Source organism: Aythya marila (genome assembly GCF_965140915.1).
Source record: "Aythya marila genome assembly, chromosome: 2".
In the NCBI taxonomy this organism is placed as follows: domain Eukaryota; kingdom Metazoa; phylum Chordata; class Aves; order Anseriformes; family Anatidae; genus Aythya; species Aythya marila.
The window spans coordinates 114,340,166-114,364,038 of NC_139043.1; the positions used below are offsets into that span (position 1 = coordinate 114,340,166).

The 23,873-nt window shown below is 37.8% G+C and overlaps 1 protein-coding gene across 1 annotated transcript in view; it reads left to right on the forward strand.

The window, feature by feature from the left end:
• The window catches only part of CDH2 (cadherin 2), a 119,716-nt gene that overhangs the window by 86,026 nt on the left and 9,817 nt on the right, over positions 1-23,873 (forward strand). The window contains exons 7-14 of the mRNA XM_082753612.1: positions 401-573; positions 5,439-5,576; positions 5,940-6,125; positions 8,364-8,620; positions 10,089-10,231; positions 11,455-11,688; positions 11,991-12,224; positions 13,951-14,090. Coding sequence (XP_082609738.1) covers positions 401-573; positions 5,439-5,576; positions 5,940-6,125; positions 8,364-8,620; positions 10,089-10,231; positions 11,455-11,688; positions 11,991-12,224; positions 13,951-14,090 — 1,505 coding nt within the window. The remainder of the gene's footprint in view (positions 1-400; positions 574-5,438; positions 5,577-5,939; positions 6,126-8,363; positions 8,621-10,088; positions 10,232-11,454; positions 11,689-11,990; positions 12,225-13,950; positions 14,091-23,873) is intronic.

Sequence of the window (23,873 nt, forward strand, 5' to 3'; positions counted from 1 at the left end):
TTATTTACACTGATTTTCAACCACTATCAGTATGTGCACCAATTCTGAAAATTAAGTATATTTCCTTTGGCCCAATTAATAATATTTTAATCTAAACATTGAGAAGCTGTGTTGTTACAGAAATATTATTTATGGCAGAACTGTAGGATTTCACTGTTTATGGAGCTTCTTTGGTTATAAACAAACCTGATATTTTATAAACAAAAAGTATTTTTATCTCCTCTTATGTATTTTAATTACTCTGTTGGTGAGTCTTGGGTTTAATCAGTTTGTTTTAAGTAAGAGAAGGAATGTACAGAGTTTACCAAAAGAAATATATACTTTGACCATTGCTTGTAAGTGATCTCGTGTAATCTGAGTAAACTGTTTATATAAAATCAATTATTTATTCTGCTGCTAGGAACCTATGTGATGACTGTTACTGCCATCGATGCCGACGATCCCAATGCACAGAACGGGATGCTGAGATACAGGATCTTGTCACAGGCCCCAAGCAGTCCCTCTCCCAATATGTTTACAATCAACAATGAGACTGGTGACATTATCACCGTAGCAGCTGGGCTTGACAGAGAGGTATGGCAAATCTTAATCCCATAGGCTAGGTTGTGTAGAGTGTGTGTAGATGCACAGGTTTTGCTTGTAATTTGCAAATACTCCCCTCCACCTCGAACTTTCTCCTTTTTATCACCCATTTGACACTAGTTATTATACTAGGTCCGGAGCATTTAAATAAATAAATAAATAAAAGAACAGTTAGCATCCAGATGAAAATTAGACCCAGATACTTTGTATTTATAGTCACTCTCAAGCCCATTGGGTTTGGGAAAGAATCTCATCTCAAAAGCCTGATTGCTTTTGAGTAATGGGTATGCACTAAAGAAGAGCAGTGCAGATAAGGCTTCAGGTGCTCAGCTTGGGTGCTGAAACGGAAGGTATTCCTCATCTCTAGCCCTGTCCTCTTTACTGAGCTCTGTAGGCAAAGAGTACATGGAAAACTGAATCGGATGTGGAATAGATGGAAAACTGAATCGGATGCGTTTCATTTATCTTAGAAGCTACAGGAGAGGAGCTCGTGTCCTCCTCTTCTCTCTCTCTGCTCTCTCTGCTCTTCCTAGCTCTTCACAGAGAGGTGTGATTTTAAATCTCCTCGTTGTTGTATTGATAAATGTGCAGTAATTCCCTGATCAGAACTTTGCTGGTGAAAATAAACCAGGAAAACATCACTGATTTTAAAATTTCAAATGTAGATGTCTCTAAGAAGTAAATCAGCCTGTTTTTGATATTATATAGAAAAAGGCTTATCTCAAGGCCTGGATACATGTTCAAAACCTTAAGGAAAAAAAAATCTGACCGTCAGTAATTCCCTGCCACATCTTGGGCAAGTCCCATTCTGTCCAGGCAGATCTTCACTGGAGAGGGAGAGTGCCAGATCCTCTGCTGTGGTTCACCCATCTGTGAGGTGGGAATAAAAATATTTCCCTCCCAACTTCAGATCTGACACATGGACTAACTATGTTTTTGAACCACTTTAAACTTCACAGGAGATAAGCATTATTTTATAAACAAACTATAAAATCCAAACAAATCTTAATTCAACACATCTTGTTTCCGCTTCTGTTTTACTAACCTCATTTTAGCTTATTAAATCTGAAGGATTTGGGGGATTTTTTAAACTGAATTTGCAGTTTGGCTTTCAGCTGTTTGCTTATACTTAGTTAAAATGGAGAACAAAAGGATGTTCTGGGTAGGCTATTAATATTCTGCTGCATTTTGCAGCATGAAAGTGCCAATCAGAATATTTGAAAAGCTAAACAGACTGTCAGATATTGCAGTTAATTTTTAAAATTTTATTAACATTGATTCTGTTAAAGATGTTTTTGAAAAGGAAGGATTTGAGGAAAGGAAAACCATGAACTTTACAGTATTGCACTATTAAGTTAAAAGAATGATGGGTGGTTTTGCCCTTGCTTTTAAAATCCTCTGGTCATCTTTGGCAGGTGAACTTTCAGAAGGACATAGTGATAACTGAGTTTTATTGCTTAGCGACTGGCTATACTGGAGAGATTTAACTCAAAAGGAACCAGCTGTCTTTGCAGCTTAGACCCTCATGTTAACAGTTGCCGAAGAGTTGTCATTTGCCATCAGTCTTCCCAATGGATCACTGTACTGATACCCAAATGAGTATTTATAAACATTTCTTGCACGTGTTGAATATTAATGATTAATATTAAAGCATTCAAATATCAAATTAGACTAATATAAGATAAAATGATTTCCTTCCCAAGCCATTGCTTTGCTTCCTTCATTTCCTGAGTTTTGTGAAAGTCAATTTAATTAAAACAAGGAGACTATAGACAGCCAGATCTGAATCAGGCAGGTCTTCCGACATTGCTCCAGGGAATGTCATGTTGCGCTCAGGTTTCGATGCAGAGGTAGTGTCCATGAGCCTCCACTGGGCTACCAAAATCTTTCCTGTTCTCTAAGTCTTGATCTCCTTTGTTCTCTAATTAGGCTCGCTGAATACTAGACACAATTTTAGATTGTGACATTTATGTGAGCATATGTGTTGTAGGCATTCAAAAAATTCATTTGTACAGAGAGGTGGTGGATGCCCCATCCCTGGAGGTGTTCAAGACGAGGTTGAATGAGGCCCTGGGCAACCTGATCTAGAGGGTGGCATCCCTGCCCCTGGCCAGGGGAATTGGAACCAGATGTTCTTTAATGTCCCTTCCATCCTAAGCTGTTCTATGATTCTATTTAAAAAAAAAAAAAAAAAAAAAAAAGTGTTTCTTTTGATAGGATTTCAAATAGAACAGAATTGAACAGAATAGAATAATTCAGTTGGAACCTACAAAGATCTTCTAGTGTAACTGCCTGGCATCTTAAAGTCTAACCAGAAATTAAAGGATATTAACTTCTGCTGGTATTTTAAGTTTTCACATACAATGCATTGTCCATATGAACATGCACAGGAGCAGAGTTGCTTAGTTAAGGGACAGAGTAGAAATCTTTCATTTGCTCTCCCAGATGTTGCTCTTTCACGAGTTCCAGCTGGTCTCATTTCTTCCAATATTGCTGTGGAAGAATCTACAGTGTTAAAACATCTGTGGAAGAATCCACTACAGCATTAAAATATCTGCCTTACTGCTGGAGGTGCAGTAGAAGTCAGGCATGGTACTTAAATTTACACACAGGCATTCCTGTCTCACGTGAGGTTAATTCAGTGAAGTGCTCTTTTTATTTGGCCTGTGTTGAAGTGGAACGATTTGACCTGATGAGGTCTGTGTTCTTTCTTGAAGCTGCCAGTTCGTCTTTGGATGTGTTGCTGCAAAGTCTCTGTGCAGGCTGCTGACACATGCTCAACGGCTTACTTCTGGCTGCTTCTCAACCCTCAGTAAAAAGAGGATAGCAACTTCCCCTAATTTCCCTGTGTTTGTAAAAGTTCTGTGCTAGTTGATTTTCCTGAAATATCAGCCCCAGCGGCTGATCTTCTGTATACGAGTGCTGGAAGGGGGAAAAAAAAACACAACATATAAGTACTGGCTTTGGGGGCACTTTGGTGAGAATTTCCCATGCGCTTCTTCTGTTGGAATTAAATAAGAAGGTTGTGTGAAAGTTGAGTCTCCGTGTAATAATAATGGAGTTTCCTTAATGAAATTTGCTGCTTGGGATCAATGTGCTAAGACCCAGATGAATCAGAAGCACCTGCTGTTTCAATAACACAGAGTCATCTGGCTGCAAGATTTGCTTCAATACTGCTCTAGATTTTATTGCTTCACAATAAGTATTTTTTTTTTCCTGGGTGGAAGCAGTGAAAGTATTTCTTCGATTCCCTCCTGACTGCTTTTCATGTTGTTGTCATGAAGGAAACCTTTAGAATGTTTATTTAAGGCTTTTGAAGGCCACTTTGCAAGTATATTTTCCAAAGAAGTACTTGTATACAAGTGCACTATTAAATGTTTATATTACATTTCTCTGTAAATAATATTAGTGTTGCTTTTTTTAAAGAACTGTGAGATTCATATACAGTAATATATATTTGGAGTGTGTTGTAGGGATTCCATTGTGAAAGAGGACGTACATAAATTATCTTCAGTGACAGATAAAGATTTATACTTGTTTCAACTTGTTTTAAAAACTTCTCTTTATTCAATGGCTCATATTTGCTGCTTGGAAGCATGCATACCCTTTGCATCTCTCATATCTGTAGCAGTGTCTGGCCAAAATTTGAAAGAAAGACATTATTAATGTCACTGTCCTTGCTTATTTTTAGTATCAGTATCCACAGTCCTATCTTGTAAATTATTTCCATGAAAAATAATATGTCGTATAGCCCAGTCCCCAAATTATGGGGGAAATTGTCAGCAAATGAAAAACTATGCTTTTTTATTTCTGTTTTGCTAAAAAGTTTCTGCCTGCGTTAGTAAACCATTCATGAAAGTGGCATTTTCAAATAATAGCAATTTAAGTTTGTGGGGTTTCTTTTGGAAAAGAACTGAATTTAGGATGATAACACGCAGCTCTTTATGAAAAACAATAAAGTATACATAACATTTGCATTTCACGGTAGAAACTGTTGAAGAGTTAAAAGCAACTTCTGAGCAACTACACAGGGTTTCTAATTTTATTATTTATTTATTTATTTTAATTCTTATTTTTAGCTACAACCGCCTCAGCTCCGTGTTACAAAGCCAGCCAGTCTGAGGCCAGCTCTCAGCGGGGCATTTCTTTTTCACAGAAAAGGAGGCCTGTGCTCTGGCGAGCATCCAGCCCTGCCTGGAGAGCAGGGCTCCCCCGGCTCGCAGGGCCGGTAGGAAGGCTGCAGGCAGGGAGGAGGAGGTGGCAGCCATCTTCTGCGGGTTGTTTAACCTTTATGGAAGTAGTCTGTTGGGTTGCTCCCTCCCCTTTCCTCCGTGCTGGTCTCTGTTAGCCCTGACACCATTGGTTTCCATAGCAATCCCGAGGCGTTGCAACTGCAGTTGTATGCTTAGGCCTGGCTGAAACAAAGCCTTGGCAGTTGTGGTGGCTTGGCCAACAAACATTCCTTGGCTCAGTCCTCTCGAATGCTTTTGAGGACTTACCCTGTTATCCCAATAAACTGCTCTGTTTTTTCCCACATTGGAAAAGCGTTGTTAGGCCTGCGATAACGGCTTCAACTGTATAAAGTATTTTTGATTTCAAAAGTAGGTGGAAAGCAGTCTGCCCTCATCTCAGTGGTATTTGAAAAATGTTGAGCAGTGGTGTTCAACAGAGTTAGATGCAACTTGGTGCTGTATTTCCGTGGTACACTTTGCTCCTGTCATTTCAAGTGATGCTAACTGGGACAAACAGTATGATAAGCTCAGTGCATAGCGAAGTGGAATTTCAGAAACACCTGCTGTCCTACAAATAATGTCAGTTTTGTCTAAAACTTATGTTGATGTCATTTTGTGTTTTAGAAAGTACAACAATATACATTAATAATTCAAGCTACGGACATGGAAGGAAACCCAACATATGGTCTTTCAAACACAGCAACTGCTGTCATCACTGTGACAGATGTCAATGACAATCCTCCCGAGTTCACTGCTATGACTGTAAGTATGGGGTAGGACTAACTGGAGGATGTGCATATTTATACCCATTCCCCAATTTTCTCATTATATTCACAGACTGTAAATATTTATCACTTATTAAATAGCCTACTGGCAGGTAGAACTTAAATATGTGCAGAATATGCCCATCAGATACGGTATTCTGCTTAGGCCAAGTTGACTGGGGAGTCAAACCATAAGTTTTCTGGGTGGCCTCAGGTAAAAATTCATTAGATAAGCTGTCAGAGCTTTGGTGACATGAGATGCACTCCGTAGCATTAAACGAGGTGGGTACAAGCCTGTTCACTATAGTGTGCCTCTTGCCTGCTTTTGCCAGCATGGTGAAGGGCTTTGTTCTTTTTGCAGTTCTATGGCGAAGTACCGGAAAACAGAGTGGATGTTATAGTAGCTAACCTAACAGTAACAGATAAAGATCAGCCACACACACCTGCATGGAATGCGATGTACCGAATGACCGGAGGAGACCCAGAAGGTCTATTTACTATCCTGACTGATCCAAATAGCAATGATGGGTTGGTAACTGTTGTGAAGGTAAGAGATGCCTGCAATTCAGTGAGTTAAGCAGAGATCAAATAAGTGGGAGAACACTGAAAATAAATGTGACTTCCTGAGGCCAGCACAAGTCTTGAAAGTAAAATGAATGGGCACTGTCTGTCTTGTGGAAGTAAGCCATTAATCTCCTGGAGCATTTCCTTGCTTATGCTATCGGTAGTATTCTAAGTGATCAGTTTTAAAAAGCAGGTTAGGTTGTTGAAAATGACAGATTTTGAAGCTTTATTTGCCAAAAGATAGGAATTAGTCTGTGAAAAAGCATCTGCTTAGCATTCATTGCTAGTCTGAAGGAACAGCTTCCTACCTCTTGGCCTCCATTAGTAGTCACGCTTGTTGTCTGCTAGTGTTATGTCAACATGTTCCTGTTAAGGAACAGATACAAATTAAAAAGTCAAGGCACAATCAGAGAGGGAAAAGTGATAGGTGGGAGGCTACTTGCAAGAGGCTTTTAAAGACTGGCTATTTTTAAAACCTCTTTTAAATACCTTTTATGGAATAACCCGTCTATGCTCCTTCTGTAGCCAACACAGCTCTGTGTTGAGGGGTGACTTATTTAAGTGATAATAACAGTGCTGTTCTATAATTAAACATGCCAAGCAGTAGCCACCTTTCCTCATGGCTCTCTGATAAGTGTCTCTTCTCTGAGCTGGCCTGTTCTGCTTTTGGTCCATCCACTTATGAAGTGTGAGATGTCAGTGTTCCCATTTGGAAATTAAAGCATTCACTTTTTATTCATTCTTCTTCTGTTTTTTTTTCTTTTGTTTTTTTTTTTTTTTAATCATGTCAGTATCTAGGTGAGAAAAAGATATAATTTTTGTACAGCTAGAGTGATAATTCACACTACGAAGAACTGTCTTCTGTTCTATAACTGCACTTCCCCAGGGGTACCAATTCTTATATTACAGTCTTCCAGCAAAAATTACATGAGTGTCTGTGCTTTGTAATTAGGCACATGAGCATCTTTCTCAGGTCTAGGAATAGTGTCAAACTAGAAGCCCCTGGAAAAGTGAATCTAAAAAATGCTCAGATTAAACAAGTAACATAAAGAGAAGTAAACCTAAGCTTCCAAGTCTCTAATGTGTTTGACATAGCTGTGCGCACTGAGAGTTTGTTAAAAATAAATTTGAATCCCCTCTATTGCCAGAGTATCTCAGTGCTTTGCCACGTCTGACCTGGTTTAACAACAGAATAGCAGCATGTGGGAGCCTAATTTGGAAAAGGAACTTATTCCTACAAATGCAAGGGAACGATGGGTCTTTTCAGAAGGGGGTCAGATGCACCATATGAAATCAGAGCCTTTTAAATAGCATGGGAAATTCTGCTTCAGGTGGTGAATTGCAGTTCTGCAGTCTAGCCAGCAGCACTACTTTAAGCAGAAAGACACAGAAAGAGTAGCTTGAGGTGCAGTGAGTTGATCTGTCAACCTGTAATGAAGATTGGGTTGTCTGTTGTCACTGACTTCACACTGTTACATGCCTATTACCCCTGTAAGGTACAGGGCTCCTTCAAGTCTAGAATCAGTGTGAGCAATTCAGTGCATAGCACTGATGAGAATCAGGTCTTGAGAAATGCCTCAGCCATATGCAGCAGGACAAAGGAGCTCTAGTCTCAAACTGTTCCTGCTCCTCCTTAAGTTGGACTTCTGAATTACTGAGAACGTCCCCAGACTGAAGGGTGTCTGGACTGTGAAAACGGGAGCTGTAGGAATACCAGCAATGGGGTTAGCTGGGATTACAGAGAGTCTTTCTACTAAAATACAAGGACATGGGAATCCCTCATCTAGGGGGCTAGTTATGATCATGATCTTGTTTAGGAAACCTTTGTTCTCGTAACATAGAAAGGCAGATCTCTCCCAGTCTTTCTCTTTTTGGGGAGCTTCTCAGAAGTTGTATCTGCTCAAATGAGTGCCTGGCACAAAGCTGGGAGTTCCAACATAATAGTCTGATGAAAATGTTTCCGCTGTTGTAACCAGTGGCTGTACCTGAGCAAATTAAATTTTGCCAAGGTTTCTATCAGTAGTAATAGTACAAATGATGATCCCAACCCAATCACATGTTGAGGTATTATGTTAATCATATTCTCTTTCATCTCTTTGCTTGTTTTTCAGAAAAGCAGTAGAAGTAATGTTTAAAAATGTGCTTTAAAGTAAAAATGTTTTTCTGTGGCCATCACTATTGTGAGCAAATGTTAAGACTTCCCGCTCTTTACTTTTCACAGCCTATTGACTTCGAGAAAAACAGAATGTTCGTACTTACTGTAGCTGCGGAAAATCAAGTGCCTTTGGCTAAGGGGATTCAGCATCCTCCTCAGTCAACAGCAACTGTTTCGATTACGGTCATCGATGTGAATGAGAGTCCATATTTTGTTCCAAACCCCAAGCTTGTACGTCAAGAAGAAGGGCTGCTTGCTGGTAGCATGTTGACAACTTTCACAGCTCAGGACCCAGATCGTTACATGCAGCAAACCTCTCTAAGGTCTATATAAATATATTATGGTTACTTAGCAGTTCAGATGCAATATCCTTGTAGAGTGGGTGGGGAACAAAGAGACTGTGTAAGTGACTCTGTGTACCATGGCACACATATATACCAATACCTCCTTTAGATCTTTTGCAACATTCTCCAAAGCGAATTTTGGCTGTAGAGAAAAAGTGACCTGAACAGCATTCATAGATTTGTAAATGAGATCATCTTCTAAAGTAAAGTGTTACTTCATCAAGGTAAAATGAAGTCATGTGTTAAGCAATACATGGTAGCCTAGTGAGTTCAGTTAGAGCAGACACAGACTTGTGTGTGTGAACTAAAGGCATTTGCATTTTAAATTAACCAATAATTTTGGTGCTGTAGCAAAAAGATGTCTGACTGAGGACCAAATCTTAAGGAGGTTGTTTTTTTTTTTTTTTTTAATTTTCCAGCAATACACAGTACTGTTGTTGTCCATCTGTGAACTCTTGTACTGATAGCTGTGATTGTAATTTGTTCACAATTTGCCTAATGTCTGAAGATAATCTAAATTAGAAAAGTGAAGAGGATAAAACAAAATCATGGAAGCCTTAAGCATGCTTTTGCATACCTCATTTAAACACGGTCACTGGCTGCAAAGCTGAGGCACAGTGACTAGCCTTGGGTCAGGACTCACTTTCCTAGCTTATTCAGTTTATTAGCTCATGTAGATAAAACTCCAGAACTTCTTTCTCACTTTCCTTCCACAGAAAGGAAGGCTCCAAGGGTGTTAGAATTTTATTTTCGCTTAATGTTGGTTAGCTGTAGGCTATATTTTGCTCATTTCTGGACATAAGCACTGCATAGACATGATAGCATGAAGACTCTAAGGATATATACATTTTTAATGAGCTAAGATAGCTTTCACTTGATTAATGTCAAAGGACAAATTTGCCAGATAGAAGGATGATTTTGAAAGACATTCTTCTTTCAAATGAACATCAGAAACATGCAATAAAATCTGTGCCTCTGTAGAAAATTAAGTTTGAGTGATACTGAAAGCGTGAGAATAATATGAGTTAGTGCTGTTAAATGCTCTTTATATGTTCTTACTTCTCCGCATCTCTCCTGCTTTCAGTGCTCTGATAATGTAAAAGTTGACATCAACAGCTCTGTAGGTATAGAACAAGCAAGAGGGATCCCGAGTTAAATATTTTAATTGAGTCTGAATATGGATGTTATTTAGTTTATGGTAATTGTATGGTTTACTCAAGTTACATGATAATTTGCATGGCAGGGCACTTAAAAACAGTCTAATGTTTAGATTCTTGAATATGCATTTTCAAGAATTTTAGCAACAAAGCTTAATAAATGGAAATTTGTAAAGTATTGACTCCAAATTACAAAAGTGTGTTCAGAATACAAATTAAATTGTCTGTTGTCTAGGTTGTCAATATTTGTGTTGGCAGATAAATGACACATCTTGTGTTCAAATGCACAGGTACTCAAAACTTTCAGATCCTGCAAATTGGCTGAAAATTGACCCCATCAATGGACAAATAACAACTACAGCAGTTTTGGACAGAGAGTCAATATATGTGCAAAACAATGTGTATAATGCAACTTTTCTTGCCTCTGATAATGGTATGTATCAGCATTGTATTTTTTTTTTTTGAAATGTGGTTGAATGTCGTTCTATTTTACTGGAGCAAAAAACTTAGATATCCAGTCAGAAACCTATGAAAGTAAAAGAATTTTTATATTTCCCAGCCACTCAGGAAGTAGCTGAACAATAAGCCACTGAGTTTGGAGGACACCGTATTTGTTACATTACTTAAACTACATTAAACTGAAAAATAAGTCTACACAAGACTGTGCTAGGCTGAACAAATGCACAGCAGGAGTGGATGATGACTTTATGGGGAGTAGCATGTTGAAGAGGTGGCATGGATTATATTTTTCCATATTCCGACTACAGAAGCGTAGAGGGAAAAGTGTGTTTTCATTGGCAGTTTAATGAAGTTTTCTGCTCAGAAATTAGTCCCTTAAAATAGGCTAGAATGCTGTGCTGTTTATAGACAATATCAGAAAGATGGACAGGTGTGTTCAGCAACATTTTCACATCAGAAGGGTAAGCTGAAACACTAAAGCTATTTACCTTGGAGAGAAGACAAATGGTAAAATTATACAAACTATTACAGTATAACAAAGCTAGGTCAGCTATTTCTATCCTTTTGGCCCTGTTCTGGAGAACAAAAGTAAATGGAACTGGAAGGAGATTATATGGGGACAGAGGGAGGAATGAAAACCATTGCTAATTATACTGAGAAATTCAGTGCCACATGTTCTCATAAATGTGTGACTTTAGCAAGGTTTAAGGAAGGATCACACATTCAATATAGATAACGGGAATTTCTGGAAGTATGAATCTGCATGCTGAAAGTAAGTATTAGAAAGAATTGAAGTAGCATGCTTGTGGTGAAAGTTGATCATAAGTTTTCCAAGTTATGAAAGAATTTCTGCAAGGGAGAACTAAAGAATCCAAATTCTGTACCTTTTCCTCTGAAGTGTTTCATGTAGACCTTCGCTGGAAAAGGTCTGATCGAGTAAAGTGATGAAGTCTTCCTGATCCATGGATCAGCAGTTATGAGTTGAATTTTGTTGAGTAGGACAGTTTTCAGAAGGCAGATTATATGAGAATTTATGTGTTTGTAGGAACAGTGACAGTGTTAGATTGGCTTGGAAAAAACAAAATTCCAGAACGGCAGTGAATGTGTGTATGTGGTAATTGAGCTGGTTGGTACGAGCTCATTTAAGTAACTTTACAACTGGAAACACGCTCTGTACATTTTTTGTTTTCTCCTAAGGAATTCCTCCGATGAGTGGAACTGGCACACTTCAAATACATTTGCTGGACATCAATGATAATGCTCCCCAAGTGAACCCAAAAGAAGCCACAACATGTGAAACGCTGCAGCCTAATGCTATTAACATCACTGCTGTAGACCCTGACATTGATCCAAATGCGGGACCATTTGCCTTTGAGCTGCCTGATACACCTCCTAGTATTAAGAGGAATTGGACCATTGTTCGAATCAGTGGTAATTAACATTACAGAAATTATAATCACGTTAAAGGAAATTGCATGTTGTTTTCTGTGTTTTACTTCGGTATGACTTCACAATATACGTTAATCTGGTAAACGTGAATAGGAAAGCACCTCAGTACAAGTTCCCTAAAGAACAAGAAATCTTAAGAAAGAAGTCCACAGTAAAAAGGAGATCTTTTGTCCTGAGTGTCTTGTAGTCAGTGGGCTATGTGTTGTGTTGATGCAAAGCTCAAAGATGAGCCATTTTATGCCATTTCTGTCTTCTGTAAACCTAGTGCCTTATTTCACCCACAGGTGATCATGCTCAGCTCTCTTTAAGGATCAGGTTTCTGGAGGCTGGTATCTATGATGTCCCCATAGTAATTACAGATTCTGGAAATCCACATGCATCTAGCACTTCGGTGCTGAAAGTCAAAGTTTGCCAGTGCGACATAAATGGGGATTGTACTGACGTTGACCGGATTGTTGGTGCAGGACTGGGCACTGGTGCCATCATTGCAATTCTGCTTTGTATCATCATCTTGCTCAGTAAGTAGATGGATTCCTTAATACTGACTCTTATTATACCATACTGTCATTTTATGTTTTAGTCCTATGTACCTTGACAAAGACCAAAAAGGGATTAATGACTCAAAAACAAGAAATGTTACTGCTTAGGTTAATGTCTTGGACAAGTATGAAAACTTTGATGAATTAGGAGTCTGCGAGACGTATCATAACTAGCACTTGCATGCATACTTGGCAGTCAAGAGCACAGTCCCCGCACTGGGCTTATGAAAGAGGTTTTTCATCTGTGCCCAAGGGTACATGTTACGTTACATCAGTGAGTGACCAGGATGACGATATGATCAGCCCTCAGACATCTAGTGTCTGGTACTGTTGGTAGTCTGTGATTTGACACAACCCGCAGTGGGTTACACAGCCTCTCAGGAATGCACTGGTGTTATTACTATTATGTGTCAGATTAATTTAAGTAGGCTATTTTATGATTTTGGAAAGTAATGCATCACAGCCCAACATATAAGGCCCAGCAAGCAAGCAGCCATGCAGGAACAGAAATCTGTGTGTTTGTTTAAGTACTACACAAAGCTGTGCTAGTATTTTATTTTTGTGTTGAGTGCATTCAATAAGGGAAGTGACTAAACATCACGACTAAGTATCTGTCCAGTGTAGTCAATTAGATGCCAGCTCTCCTACACATTACGGTTAACTGATTTCTGACTGTGGTGCAACATAAGGAAGGAATTTATCTGTTCAGAGTATACTGTGCACTAGCACAGGGCGTACAAAATGAGAGGATTGGAGGGGGGGAGTTAGGGTATTCTTTGGGTCTGGCAAAGCACAGCTCTGTATAATGATTTTCCTGATAACCTAACGTTTTAAGAGTGCCTTGTATTGGGTTAACAGAGCCTTATTGAAACTACCAAATCTTTTAGGATATTCTCCTTACCTTTTAAGATACTCTTCATATATTTACATTCTAGATGAATTGAAATTTCTTTCCATGAAGGTGGTTGTAATTGGAAACAAACCTACTGTATTTAGAGATTCATTTACTCAAATTTATTCTATTGTGTTTCTCATTCTGCTTTCTTTAACAGCTTTGGTGTGTAAACAAACAGTCTAACTGAAAATTTATTGAGAATAAATGATTAAAAATGTATAGTTCCAAATGCCACTGTATTTTCCTCGACCATAATTCTTACTGCTTCTGAGCTTACATAAAGAATTAAGCAACAGTTATGGTTCATTCTGGTGGGCTGCTGGCTCATCTGCCCAAATGGTCTAAAGCTTAGTGATACTCAGTTATCAGAAGTACTTAAGCTATGTGAAGTGCCCTATATTCTTCAGACATAGTAGAAAAAAATAAAAGTAGTATAGTCTTCTAGAAGTTCTGTTACTACTAGAGAGATTCTCTCTGAATTCAGTGGTTTGTGAAGCTTGCTTTTTTTTTTTTACTTCCTTTTATAAAAAGTTTGTTTGGCAGGTGTGGAACACATTTTTGACTTAGGGAAGGAATATGTGATTGACCAATTTCCAAATCAAGTTGCTTATAGTAGCTTAAGTTTAAACATCTCTTCCTTAAGCTTCATTCTTTAAAATTTAAAAATAAAAATCCATCCTGTATTATTGAAATGTGTTGTTGAGAACAGTCAAAAACAGTAGTAGTAGTGTGGTTTAAATTTGCACATTTTTCCATGGCTGTGCTTCAGAATCAGAGTGTGTTTTTGTGTCTTCCCTTTTTGCCACATAGTTTTAGTTTTAATGTTCGTGGTATGGATGAAGCGCCGTGATAAGGAACGTCAGGCCAAGCAGCTCTTGATTGATCCAGAAGATGATGTGAGGGACAACATTTTGAAATACGATGAAGAAGGTGGTGGAGAAGAAGATCAGGTGAGAAATGATGAATGTTTTTTACATATAGGTTCATGCTTCATTCTGCACTTTATTTTGTTTCCATTGACGGATTGTAATAAGTAGCTAATTTGCGCATTAAACATCAAAGACAAGTAGTATTTTAAAAGCATGACATAAAACATTTTTCTCATGTCATTTTTGGAGTTCCAGAGGTAGGAATTGCCTGTCTTTTGGGTAATATTGTAAAACTAGTGTATTGCCCACTTACACGCTGTAAGAGAGTCATGGTATTTTGGCCATATTCCAACTAAGGCAGTTATATTTAAATGACAATTAAAATTTCCTCAGATTGCAGTCTGTAAACCTTCTTCATTCTTTGTCAGGGATCCTTTTGTACAGAATCACTAGTGCAGAGTGTCTAATATAATAGTCTGTTCCATATGTGACCTTTCTTTAGTCCTGGGTGAATGCCTTTCTGTATGTATGGTAATGTTGGCTATTGACGGATTGGCTGATTTCAGCTTGGAAAGTATTTATGTTTCAAGTAGCTGTCACTGCACATCTGTGTCGATTCAAATACCTTTCCAGGCAGGTGCCATATGCATTTACTCTCGCATCACCTCTGTTTGAACCACTGTTGATATGTTGGAGAACTAGGAGTGATGTGTGTATGCTAAGAAAAACTTTTTTCCTCTCTCTCTGAGTTAGTGAATTTCCAAGCAGTGTGGTTTCTTTCCTTCAGAGGAGGTTTATTAAGTGTTTTATGAGCATGACAAATAGTAGATTTCTGCATGTTATTAGTGGTAAAAGTAAGTGTAACAATTACGAAGGGAACAGTGCATATAATACAGCCTAAGAAATTTTCCAGTAAAAAGCCTTGAAAAATTAAGTATAATTCTTCCACATAACCTGAGTCACATCCATCCAGTGCTTCAGTTTTCTGAAAAGTGTCTCCCTTCACTGATACACACATGTATAGCTTCTCTTTTCTCCTTTGTTTGTTTGTCTGAAATTGGTGTTCTCCTTACAACTTCCAGGCTTCCTGCATTTCCCCAGGTACTGTTCCTACTTCCTGGATTTTCTGCATAGTAAACTGCATTCTAAGTTTAACTGCAGTTTAACTGCATTCTAAGCAGTTAGCAAAGGAAACTTCAGCTTATGCAGTTTTTGAAAATCATTTATGTTAACAAATTAAAGGCAACCCTGTGAGACTGCGTGTATTCCAGTAGTTTGCATACGGTTTGAGTACAAGAACTGTACCCAGTTTGCACATCTGTTCCTGCACAGAAGAGTTACAAGATGAAAAAGTATTAAGAAAATTCAGACCTGTGAGAACTAATTTTCCAGTTCACATCTCCAGCTCTTGTCCACACACAATTTCCTGGAGTATCTGCTTAGAAATTTTCATGTGGTTATGTTTTTAGTTATTGACCACACGGTCCTCAGGACAGAGTCAGCAGTTTTCAGAGCGTATACTGTTCATTAGGAAGATACAGGTTATGCTTTAAGAGTGCTGGGAGAAGTTGTGTTGCAGATCAGAAATCTGAAGACTTGTAGCAACAGCACAGAGAAGGGAAAAATACTTAATAGTTTAGAAATAGTGCTCAAGTCTCTCCTCCATCCATTGTGCACTGTGCTCCTCTGAAGTGAATGTGCTGTCTCCATGAGAGAATTAGTCAAGGGAACACAGCAGGAGATAACGTGTGAACGCAGTAAAGATTTAGCAGGGTATAAACCGTCCATAAATGCAGCCTTTCGCAGCTATGAATGAGCATAGTGCATGCAGGAAGAACTGTCAATGGGTGGAGAAGCAATAAAGTGGTAAAAAAATGGGAAATGGGAAATGAGAAGTATTTCCTCTCAAAATGAGGTGATGAAGTACCTAGACAAGAGGAAGTTTAAGGACTTCATAAAAATAGAAGGATTTTTAGCCACAAAACCTCTACTTGCTTTTTTTAGATAATTTTTAAAGCTGTTCTTGCAAATTATCATAGCTATCAGCCACATAGTTCAGGTACACTGGTCCCTATCCTGATCCATTGAGCAGTAGAATGTTAGTGTCTGAGGAGCTAAAAAAGCCTTTGTACACTCAAACGTAAGAGATGTCACAGGAACAGAAAGTAAGAGTACTCACAAAATGTAGCACGCTTTTATAACCACTTATGTTTTAAGACAATTGTGTAGGCAAAAAATGGATAAGCTTCTCTCAAAGCTCAAAAATTAGGAATTTATTCCTGTGGGTGAATAGAGAGCACAAACTTTTCATAGGCACCTAATTTTCTATCTACAGTAGATGATGGGCAATATATTCTTTTCAGGGAGCTGCTTTAACTTTATTTTGGTTTGACATTTTGCAATGTAAAATTTAGATTAATTTGGTTTTGCACATAATTTTATATGAAATTTAAGTACTAAGTATATTGTATATTAAACTGAGTGTATCAACAAGTTCCTTAAAAGTAATAGTCTCATTTTTTCTTAGCAAAATTGTGTACAAGGAAAGCTGTATGTAGAACACTGCAGACAGTAGGCATTGGCTATCAAGACCTTTGCATTTTTGTCAAAGTTAAAATATGTGTTAAAGTGTCAAAGCTAAGTGTTCCCAAAAAAGCATATAAGACTTACATCAAAATCTATTTTCAGAATGAGGCCTCATAGGGCTACTGTTCTATTAAAATCAAGAAAAATTGCTTCACGTCAACCTTGCATCCACAAGGCATCAGCAAATGACAGAGTAAAATGCTCTGTCAATATTAACTTTTTTTGGTGCGCTGTTCCCAAAACCATCAGCACTGATTGAACAAGCAGCTCTGGTGGAAGGCATTGCCTAGGGTGACTCAGGAGCACAGGGTCTTATCATGCAGCAAAACAAAAGGGTATGCTCAAAGCTTCTTGTGAGTCTTAGTGAAAGCAAAGAATATGTTAAGTTCTGATATTTTCATAATCTTTACCTCTTAAAATTCCTTTTACTGTTTATAACAAGCAAATTACTTAGACCTTTTCAAAATCACCTCCTTTTCTGAATGAATATGTGAAGATGATTACACATTACATAGTGTGGCTTCACCATCATCTTCTTTATGCCACATGTTTAGGTGACTGGAAGACAGTTTGTTAGGGCCCCAAGATAAGTGATAAACTTAAGACTCTCAGAATCATAAACCAAATTACTTTTAGACTTCTGGTTTTGCTTAGAGGGTTTTTTTTTGTTTGTTTGTTTGTCTTGTTTGTTTGTTTTTTTTTTTAAGGAAGTTATACAGTTGGGTTTTTGAACTATCACGACAGACTGAGAAACTCCTAAAGCATGCTCAGCATGTACCTTTCAAACACTTTGTCCATGCAATCAGAACAGTGTATCCAGTAACAAATTTGATGAGTTCCAAATTCCAGCTTGTTCCTCTGAGTCGTAGCTGCTGTCAGAAGCAAAGTGGAATTCCTGCTTGCGTTTTTTGTGTGCTTTTTCTTTTTCGTTTTCCCTTAAGCTAGAATTCTGAAGAAATTCTGATACAAAGTTTGTCATAAAAGATCCACTTACTCTGTCTTTGCAAGTCTCATGTTAATCTGATCTGAGGCCTTCTTAGCCTGTTTTTCTCACTGACAAGCTGAATGGTTGTAAAGAAAATTGATGTTCTGGAATGATTCGTTGTCTTCCTCGAGCCTGGAATGATCTATACAGTGTTATGCGATTTCCACTACAGTTGAGAAAAATGTTTTTAATTCCCTAAGCCAGAAAAGCTCTACAGCTGTCTGTCAGAACTGATGGTAGCCTACTCCCCACTGCACCGCTGCAGAGCAATGTCGAAAATAGTTGTTTTCTGGACTTCTTTCACCTAAAATTCTGTTTCTTGGAAATGTGGATTGAAAAATTGTCTCTGACAGCTGTATAGCACACATTCTGTTCCAGACAAGAACATTTTTTCCTGGTACCAGGAAAGATCACTTTTGTAACAGCTGAAAGGAGGTGGGAGGGGGGGCAGACCAGGGAGGAATGAGAGGGAGAAAAAATGCTTCAGAAAGTCTGTGATTCTTCCCAGGATTTTGTTTAATATTTTCCAGTTCTAACAATCTGGCTACCTGACTACTATAGGAGCTAGACTGTGAGTGGCTTTGAGTCATCACCACTCCACAGGAGTCAGTGGGACTGGTTTTCCTGTTGTTTGGGGGCAGGGTTTGTGTTTTTAATTCCATCCGAATGTTTAACCCAGCAATTTGGGGTGGGGGCATTGCAGTTTGCTATATTCTGAAATGGATAGATACATCAAGTGTAAGTACACCTTCAGAAGCTGGGAGTGACAGTCTTGATTATTAATGGGCCACACGATTTGGAGCCTGTAGTCGTTAGCAAACGGGAAGTGTGAGAGACGAACAACTTATATTCTCCCCCTGACACGATGTGCACTCTACTAGTGACACTATTGTCAGTTCAAAATACCAAAACCTTATGTTGTCTGAGTGTTAAAGCACTTAGCCCATGTCTGCTGCAGAGTTCACGAGGATAGCAGATCACAACCCATAAACATCACTAATTCATTTTACCACGTCTCAGGCCGTTTATGTGATTTACGTGGAGGCAGCTGGTGCTCAACTGGGGATGCTTACTGCTTATGTCAGCCTGATAACTCACATGCATTTTTCTTCCATTTAACTGTTTTTGTATATATCTTTTGTAGTAAATTACAGAATGTGCTCCTCACATTTCCTTTAAGCCCATTTCTGTGGTGTTTCCTGAATTTTAGTAGTACTTGGTTATGCAAGTGGTCCTGTTGAAGCAAGTTGCCAGAGCAAGTGGTATGCCTTGAAACTGTTGCAGATCAGCTGTTATGAACGGGTATTTTAATCCGACCATCACACCTCTTCAGTACAAGAGTTTCTAAAACAGTAATTTTACTATTATTCAAAGTATTTTTCTTAGTAAGAGCTCTGCTTGCTTCTTCCTAAATTGCCTTTCCTTACAGTCTGTTCAGACATGAGTCAATATTTTGCTTTTTGTCATGTTTTATTTCACCTTATATAGAGAGAGAAATAAAATAGTAATAGTTATTTTAAAGATGATAATAGCATGAATACGTAATGGACTATTTTTATGTGTGAATGGATTAAATTCAAACAGGGATTGCTGACATGTAAAAAAGATAGTTTTGTTCTAGCATTTGTGAGTCATTGATAAAAACAAACTGAATAATCCATCGGATTTTGTTGGATTTTTGTTGGTAGGTGGTGCTAGTTTTTCCTTTTCTTATTGTAACTTTCTAGATTCTTGCATCTTACAATTACATTAGCTTTGTATGCTGGATCTTGCCACAACCTATTGTAAAAACAACAATATTTCTGAACTACTCAATCAATGTTATAAATCCATATGACTGTATTTTATTTTTACCATCCTGAGTGTTCAGATCATTTACACTCACTTCTTAACCTTTATTTTGCATTACAATAAGATTGGAAAATATTTTATGATAATGAAAGAAATAACTGTTGTTAAGATATCCCTAGGCATCTGCAATATTATAATTAGGAGGAAGTTATTTTGAGAATAGTGTTTGCTTAGTAAGACATTGAGTTTATTTTTTTGAATGACTGACTCATGCAGTGCTCCTGTGGAGGAATTATTATCATTCCTTGGTGAATCTTTATCTCATCATAGGAAAAGAAATGTTTCCATAATGCCATTACAAAATTGTTTTTTATTTTATTTTATCCTACCTATAACCTGCGCCTGTTACTGTGTTTTATCTGCAGCTCAAGTTTAACTTCCACCTTCTTTATTATTAAAAAAGACAAGCGAGCTTCTTGGTTACCTTAAAAATGATTAACTTGTAATGCTCCAGATGCGTCTGTAATAAAAACAAATAGGAAAAGCACTACGGCAGAAAGTAATCAAAAAATGAATTGCAAATAAAGAACAACTGTTAGCGCAGGCATTTTAACCAGTCTTCCACTTGCAGTCTGCATCTAGTCAGACCTGTGTGCTTTGCCTTTCTGGAAGTCCTGTTATTTCAGCAGATGTAAGATTTAGGGGGTTTGGAGCATTTTGCAGAACTCAGGCAATATTGCCTTAGGACCACGTTTGGTGGTTTTGGAGTAGGATGGTTACATGTAGCAAGATTGTTTTTTACTTCCTTTTATTTGTTTTTAAAAGACCTTTAAAGGTGGAACACTTACCTATATAAAATACTGCCTCCCTTCTTCCTTCCACCCCAATTCTGTACTGGAGTAGACAGAAATTGTCTTTGCAACACAGAGGATAAGCAGAATGTGTGTTTTATCTGTTGGTACTTCAAGTCATAGTTTCCTCTGTTCCCCTAACACAGTAATAAAATTGAGTTTATGCTAACGTATCATCCTGTAAAATGGATGCATGAAATGAAAACTTCTGATAATGTAAAGCAGCATTTTTACATGTGGTTAGACCACTACAGCTGGTTTTGTCCAGTGAATGTCACTCACAGCTGTCATAGTCAAAGTAAGTGAACCTAGTGACAATTAAATTGATGATTTCTTCCATGGGGATACGGGGATGGATATGATGTCTTGGGAGGGGGATCAATCCCATATATGCATAAAAAAAATATGGTTTTATTAAATTTGAATCTGTTGTTTGGAATTCTTCTTTAAGTTTCAGTGAGTATTCATATTGAGCAGGTCTAGTTAGCATAATACACTTTAAGCTTTTGCCATAAACTTCTAAAATTTAAACATAATCGAAACAGCTAATCCAGGAAGGAGGGGAAAAAAAAAAAAGTTAACTAGAAACTTATGACTAATTCAATTTCCTGGATAATCTCTCTCTTTTTTTTTTTTTTTTTTTTTTTTTTCCCCCTCTTCTCTTTCCAGAGATTGTAGACTCTGGTAACAGTCAGGAAGTGAGGTACTTCTTTTAAGGTATCTCTCTCCTACGGCCATAGCTGATGACTGCTGCATGAGAGATTATTACTCAAGCATTGTTAAATGAATAGCTGCCTTGCACAAGAGGAAGTTGTTTAAGGAGAACGACTTTGAAGACTGCATTTTCTTTTTCTTTGTAAATCAGTGATTACCGGGAATATAAAATTAGATTTTCAATTGCATTTTCTTCTATTCTGGACATTTCTTCTGTTCAAGTTAAAATACTTGGACTATGCTTCCAGTTACTGTGTAAAGGTTTTAAAGAAAAGCTTTTAGAAGTTTTGAACCCTTCTGTCTACACATCTGGTAAGGTTGTTAGTCTGTAGGGTTTAGCTAGCTGGTTTTGATATTTAGTACTGTCTCTTGTCTGCCTTGGATCTCACATTCCAGGAATACAAGATCAGAGCTAGTAATGGTATAAGTCTCTGCTTAAAGCTGTCTAAACTAAGTGAATAGTTAATAAGGTCAGTATTTATAATTGGGCTGGTTTTGGGGTAGGGGAGATTTGAGAGATTAATTATATTGATGCATATTGATATATAGATAGATATTGATTGATATATATTATATAATTTTATCAGTAAATTTCATCAGAAGTTGTAACTTCTGATAAAATGCTCTTTTAGCACATCTTGATGTTAGTTCCTTTCTATAAACCAAAAGCAAATCAAAACAAGAAGGTTTTCTGCTTCAGTACAGATGATGGGATTTATTTCAGCAAGAAGTAAAATAGTGATGCCAGAGATGGACAGGTTTTAGCTATGTTCCAACAGAGAGAATCTAGTATTAGCTGCTTCTTTCCATCAACAAACTGAGCTTATCCAGAAGTTTGAAGAAAAAAAAATCAAACCCTCTGAATGAATTTGCTCAAATTCAAACTGAAGGAAGGGAAAGATATTCTAAAATTAATGAAGTTAGGGCTAAACAACAGAAGCAAGTAAATAAATGCCTTTGACAAAAGTTGGCAGCCATATGAACTGGATGCTGTCAGACTTTGCTCAGGTATGTTTCCAACAGAGGGCCTAGTCTTCTTCCTCAGTCCCTCAACGGATTTAAATGATGAGCAGGTTGTATGGAAGAAGGCAGGAGCTAAGACAAAACAGTGTTGACTTGTGATCTTGAAATAAGAGTAGAAATAATGACCCATTGCTCCAGGCTAGCTGTCCCAACTTAACCCACCATGTTTTGTTTTCTCTCTGATACAGCACAGTTTTCCTTTAAGCTGTCACTTCTGCAGTTAACTATGTTAAACTCAGCTTGAGACAAACCTGAAAGTCTGTTCAGGAGCTTTAGAAAATACAGGAAAAGTTTTCCTATTTATCTAGCAGTGAATGCAACATTGAGCAAAGAAATGGAATTTCAGCAGTCCTAAATAGCTTACGCCCTGGCTCTTTTGAAACATATTTCTTTCTTTTTCTTTGCAGTAATTGAGTAGAGTTGACTTCAGACAGAATGTTGAAACAGCTGGAGACATTGCACGATGCTGTGTTTGTACAGCATTAAGCCAGTTTGGGGAGATGGTGGATGACTTGCCATACCTGACTGATGTACAGTTGGTATTGATTTTAATGATACAAGAGAATTGAGAGTCTGTCGTAATAAGCAGAATGGATCTTTTCTTCCTGTCCAGACACTAATAGACCTGCAGAATAAATTTCCTCTGATAGAAGTCTGGAAGGCAGTGCCATAAATTACCCTAGAAAGGAAATCCAAAGTGGGAGTCCACATAAGGAGACATTCTGCACCACTGTTGCCTTGAGGATGGCAATCTTTGCTGTCTTTGTAGCTATAAAGCCTGGAGATGTCTCAAACTGCATATATACAGGAGAATGGCCTTAGATGTGGAAGGCTCTGTCAGATTTGTTTAGTACTGTTTAGAAACTTGTTTAGTTTCTGTATGACCACTAATCAGAGAGAGAGCTGTTTGCATACTGGAATGGGTGAAAAAGAAAACATCTTATCGTTATAAAACTGAAATGACGAGAGGCTCTCCTGGTTTTAATGTATTTTTCTTTGACCATACCTGTTTAAATTCATCCATATAAAAATGCCTAGTATTAAAAAAATAAAAATTAAAAAAAAATCAATCAATTATCCCCATTCGTGTTTTGGACCTTTATCTTTAGGGAGGATATGAAAAGCACTCGCTACGTATTTATAAATTCTAAAAAGTACATTCTTCTCTGTTCGATAGTATTTTCTGATAGTGTGTTTCTAAACTGTTTTGATTTATTTTACATAATAAAAAGGGAAAAGGTAAGGAGTTCTGTTTACTTTTCTCCAATCCATACTGCTTCATGGAAATCACTTACCCTGTTTGGTGCATGACGAACTGAAGGGTTGAAGTTGCAGTTCTGCCCCAAGGAATTTGTAATTTAATTAAAATATATAAAGCTGTTTTCTCAGATCTCAGTGAAGTCGTTCCACCTTTTTGAATATATATGTGTGTGCAGTCAGCTGAGGACCTGAGTAACAAATTAGAAGTTGTAGTGATTTAATCGTTAAAGTGCACCCAATAAGCTACCCTTCACTGCTGTCAACAGACCTCTCCTCCTTTTGAAAAGTCTGGTTTTGGGGGTCATGGTAGGTAATACTCTCAAAAGGACCTACATCCCATGAAGCGACAGCAGAAGCATGTACTTGCATTTCTTCCTTAGGAGTCACTTAGGAACCAATAAAAACGTAATTCTCTGCACAGACAGTTTCCAGCAAAATGAGATTACAAATATGATTTTTACCAGGAAATCACTGATGAAAAATAGAAACTGAAGACAGGATAGCTTATTTAGAGTGCCCCTCAACTGCTTGGGTTATATGTGGGGCAAGGTGTCAGGCATACAGTTGAGTTGGCATGAGCCCCAGTCTACTGGGTAGCTCGTGGATGGCTTTAGTTTAAGCCTTTGAGCCCAGTTCCTTGTTCGGCATTTTTAC